The sequence below is a fragment of the Pongo pygmaeus genome, chromosome 9, assembly GCF_028885625.2.
Source record: "Pongo pygmaeus isolate AG05252 chromosome 9, NHGRI_mPonPyg2-v2.0_pri, whole genome shotgun sequence".
Classification (NCBI taxonomy): Eukaryota; Metazoa; Chordata; class Mammalia; order Primates; family Hominidae; genus Pongo; species Pongo pygmaeus.
Genome location: NC_072382.2, coordinates 71,584,886 through 71,589,805, shown reverse-complemented (window position 1 = coordinate 71,589,805; position 4,920 = coordinate 71,584,886). Strand labels below are relative to the sequence as shown.

General features: G+C 37.6%; 1 protein-coding gene across 1 annotated transcript; it reads left to right on the top strand.

Moving 5' to 3' along the window:
- Positions 1–3,171: 3,171 nt before the first annotated feature.
- Positions 3,172–4,125, top strand: LOC129008678 (olfactory receptor 51H1-like). Its single transcript, XM_054441041.2, has one exon. The coding sequence runs from the start codon at positions 3,172–3,174 to the stop codon at positions 4,123–4,125; it is 954 nt and encodes a 317-aa protein (XP_054297016.1).
- Positions 4,126–4,920: the final 795 nt, after the last annotated feature.

Below are 4,920 nucleotides of genomic sequence, written 5' to 3'. Positions count from 1 at the left end.
ATCCTTTACAGTAAGCATTAATGATAAACTGCAAAGTCATTGAGACAGATCCACCGAATCCACTGTCTTGAACCCTGCAACAGCCACTGCTGGCAAGCCATTGGTATTAAATGTTGGAATAAACTGCCTGAGGGATAGAAAGATTTAGGTAATACAGAATTTGATCAAAATATATAAATAATATATATGAAAGTAGGTGCATAACTTTAGAATTACATAAATAGATTTCATGACAAATCTTTTAAGAGATAATTTTTATAGTCAAGCAAAGATTACCAAGTTTTTAGATAATACATGGGCATTTATTATATCTGAACTTTATTGAGTCTTTATTATTTGCCTGGTGCTTATCTAAGTGCTCTATCAATATTCCAAATGCATACTCTTAACAACCCTATGGTAGGTACTATTATTTTTATTTTTATTTTAAAGAAGTGAGTAATTAAGCACAATGATTATTAAGTAACTTGTTCAAGGTCATAGAGCTAAGATTCAAACCCCAGGGCCTTTATTTTTAAAGCGATTTTTCTTTTCAAATTTCCTAAACAGAGTCAAAGACGCAGAGATATAGATAAAGAGAAAAACTTATTATATACATGAAAGACCCTCAATCCAATCAGACCCATTATTTTTCAAGAGTCAGCGAGGATGTTGGTATCCTTTTAAGTCTGCAGTCTGCAGCTCCAATTGTTGAAGTTTCAAATAAAATTTTCTGCAGTGATGAAACTATTCTACAACAATTTTATCCAGTTCAGTAGCACTAGTCACATGTGGCTATTGAACATGTAAAATATGACTAGTACAAGTAAGGTGAAATTGTAATTTAATTTAACAAATTTAAATTTAAATAAATGCATATGTCTAGGGGCTACCATATTGGACAGTACAGCACTAAACTACTGACTGAGAAATTTGGAGTGACTTTTTTCTGTCTTGTTCATTCCCAAGTATCCAGAGCTCTCTGTCTTTTGTGTGTAGCTCTGGATTTTGTCTAGTGGCTTTGCTCCTTTCTATGACCAAGTCTCCTATTTCATTTATTTTAAATAATTTCTTAAAGAAAGAGTTCTTAACCTGGGTCCATAGATGGTTTTCAAAAATATCTGAATTCACTTAATTTTTATGCAGAACTTTGCTTGTATATGTGTGTGTGGTGTGTTGGGGTGTGTGTGTGTGTCTGTGTGTGTGTGTGTGTGTGTGTGTGTGTGTGCATGCTTAACTGGGAGACCCTTTCTGAGATTCTCAGAAGGGTTATGATAAATACAAAGTTCTGAGCCACTATAGCACCACTTTCTTTTAGTCCTAAACCTTCTGTCAGCTGTGGCTAGACTGGCCTGAAAAGGTGATTAGCTCAGCTGCACATCTGGATAAATGTTCTTAAGATGACACCAAAAAATTGATATGGAAGAGAATTGATTGTGTGGCACCAAGATTTTAATCTTGATCTTTTTCACAGCAAGTAGTAGACATTAGTGTCTGTGATTCCCCATAGATTTAACTAGGCCTTACTTGGAGTTACAGTGAGAAATGTAGTTGCTGCTAACTCAAGATGACATTTATTAGAACAGCCACATAAGAGCATGGAAGGAAACATGCTTCTCTATGGAGAAACAGGAAAAAAAGTCAAGATGACTTTTAACACGCAGGACACTGACTTCAGTAACCTGAACAATGATTGAATCTGTCTTTTGGGAGATTCTTCATGGATGGATTTAATCTGGCTGAGCCATATATTAGTTGTAAAACTCTTTGGAAGTACTGGAGATCATTCTGCTCCCTAATGAAGAGAAAAGTAAATCTCAAAATTCCTTTCTAGATGCAGCTTAGGACAGAGAAATCTAATTGCATGGAAGAACATACTGAAGAAAAAGGCCTGAATAAATGAAAATGACAATGGGAAGACTTTGGATATTTCTGAAAAGGGACTAAAGCAACTCTTCTGTGGCTCCTGGGTATCTGTTTTCTATTGCTGCCATAAGAAGTTACTACAAACTTAGTGGCTTAAAATAATATATATTTATTTTTAATAGTTCTTCAGATCAGAAGTCCAAAATGGGTCTCACTGGGCTAAAACCAAGATTTAAGGCATTCTTTTCTGCAATATTTTCTGGAGACTTAGGGAAAAATTCTGTTCACTTACCTTTTCCATCTTCTAAAGGCCACTAATATTCCTTGTCTCCTGGTTCCCTTCCTTCATCTTCAGTGTCAATAATTCATGTCCAGTCCTGCTCATGCTGCCATCTTTCTGGTTCTCTGCAGTGACAAAGGTTATTCATTTCTAAGTACTCCTGTGATTTGATTTGACCTAACTGGACAATGCAGGATAAACTCTACATCTCAAGGTTCTTAACTTTAACTACATATGAAAATTCCCTTTTGACATGCAAAGTAGCATGTTGATAGTTTTCAAAGATTCAGATGAGGGCATCTTTAAGGGTATTATTCTTCTTACCACAGTAGGTCTTTTTAAAGTTCCTTGGGAGCCAAGGTGACTTCTTTCTCTCTCACTTGCTGCAAGCTCGGATCCCTTCAGTACTCACAGACTCTTAGGAATACAGAGGTCAGAGCTTTAAATTCCTTAAAGTGTGTCTTTCCTCCTCCATCCTACATCACACGAGTGCCAAAGAGGGAAGGGATTGATAAATTGAGTACCAAAGAGGGAAATGATCATATGAAAACCAAAACAATTTAAGATCACAACCAAGATGCACACACATACATCCACACGTTTATATCTGCACATCTGTGTTTATGAACAGCCCTTATATTAGGACTGTGGTTATACTCTTCATGGTTATTGGTGTTAGTGTTTATTATACATGTAAATACACAATGCCAAATTCTTCCCTAGTATTGCAGTCTGCAAGACAGGTAACTTCTTGATATTTCTGAATTGCATATGTCCCTATTAGGTGCAGATGTTAACTGGAGGTTTTTTGTTTGTTTCTCTTTCATCTAGATATTTTAAAATTTTATGGTTAGTAGCAGATTCTTGCTTCATGAAGCAGGGGCTATTGGTTTCTGTATCAAACTGAACATGGATGTGCAAGAATAATATTTAAGTTACTTCCTCTTACAGCCACCATCTCAGTACTTATTGTTACTGATTCCAGTTGAAGTCTGTTCGACTTAATGAGCTCTTCTCTATTTTCCTAGTCAAACCTCTATTCCACTATGTCACCACTCAACCAAACTACTGAGAACCACCAGAGCTTCTTCATCCTGACTGGGATTCCAGGAATGCCAGAGAAAGACTTATGGATGGCCTTGCCCCTCTGTCTTCTTTATAGCACCACGATCTTGGGAAATGTCACCATCCTTGTTGTCATCAAAGTTGAGCAAAGTCTCCATGAGCCCATGTATTATTTTCTAGCCATGTTAGCTGCCACTGACCTCAGCCTTTCACTGTCTTCCATGCCTACCATGGTCAGTGTTCACTGGTTCAACTGGCGTTCAATAACTTTTAATGGCTGCCTTATCCAGATGTTCTTCATCCACACATTTGGGGGAGTGGAATCAGGTGTTCTGGTGGCCATGGCCTTTGATCGCTTTGTGGCCATCCGCTTTCCTTTGCACTATGCTACAATTCTCACTCACAGTGTCATCAGCAAGATTGCAGCAGCCATCCTGCTACGGAGTGTGGGGGCTGTGCTCCCTGTGCCTTTTCTCATCAAAAGGTTACCTTTCTGTCACTCCAATGTCCTCTCCCATGCATACTGCCTCCATCAGGATGCCATGAAGCTTGCCTGTGCTGACACCGGTGTCAATAGCATCTATGGCCTGCTGGCTGTAATCTTCATCATTGTACTAGATGCCTTGATACTTTTGGCCTCTTACATTCTAATCCTGCAGGCAGTATTGAGCATTGCTTCCCAGGAAGAGAGGCTCAAGGCTCTCAACACCTGTCTCTCTCATATCTGTGCAGTGCTGCTTTTCTATGTGCCTCTCATTGGTATGACCCTAATTCATCGCTATGGGAAGCGTTTGTCACCACTAATACACACATTCATGGCCAATATCTACCTGCTTCTCCCTCCTGTGCTCAATCCCATTGTGTACAGTGTTAGGACCAAGCAGATCCGATGGCGGATTGTCCAGGCCTTTTGTGGGGTTAAGGTTAGCCCTTAATGGCATCTACTATTTCCATGTAAATGCAATCAAGTTAGAGAAGAGTATCAAATACAGCACCATCCAACAGAAATTCCCACAGAAGTGGATATTTTCTATTTCTCTGCTGTTTAGTAACTAGTAGCCATACATGGCTATTAATTGCTTGAAACTTTGCCAGTGCAAGCTGAGGAACTGAATTTTAAATGTACTTAATTTTAATTGATTTAAATGTAAATTTAAGTAGTCATATGTAATTAGTAGCTGCTGTATCGAACAGTACAAATACAATGGGTTGTGAAATGAAATTGCATAATGGTTTTGATAAGAGCAATAATTTATTTTAGCTTGATAAAACATAAACGTTTCTACTTTAAAATTGTATATAATAAATTTTCAAACATTTATGTATAATAAAATTTACTCACTTTGGTGTATCGTTTTACAAGTTTTGGCAAATGCATTGTGTTACCACCACTGAAACAAAGATACAGAACAATTTTATCACTTCCCCAAATTTCTTTATGCTGCCCATTTGTGGTCAACCACTCTATTATCACCCAACAGAGGGCAAACATTGACTGGCAAGCATTGATTGGCTCTCCTTCCCTATAATGATTGTTTTTCCAGAGTGGCATGCAAATGAAACCTTGCATTATGCAGTCTTTTGTGTCTAGCTTCTTAATAAAATGCTTCTGAGATTCACCCATGTTATTGCATGTATTGGTAGTTTATTCCTTTTTATTGTTGAGTAGTTTTCTGTTGTATGTCATTTTTTAATAACTTTTTTGAGAAATCTGTCCAGACTGCTCTTAC

Bases quoted from the DNA above. Each gene is read 5' to 3' on its own strand.
- LOC129008678 (XM_054441041.2), top strand. From the start codon at position 3,172: ATGTCACCACTCAACCAAACTACTGAGAACCACCAGAGCTTCTTCATC.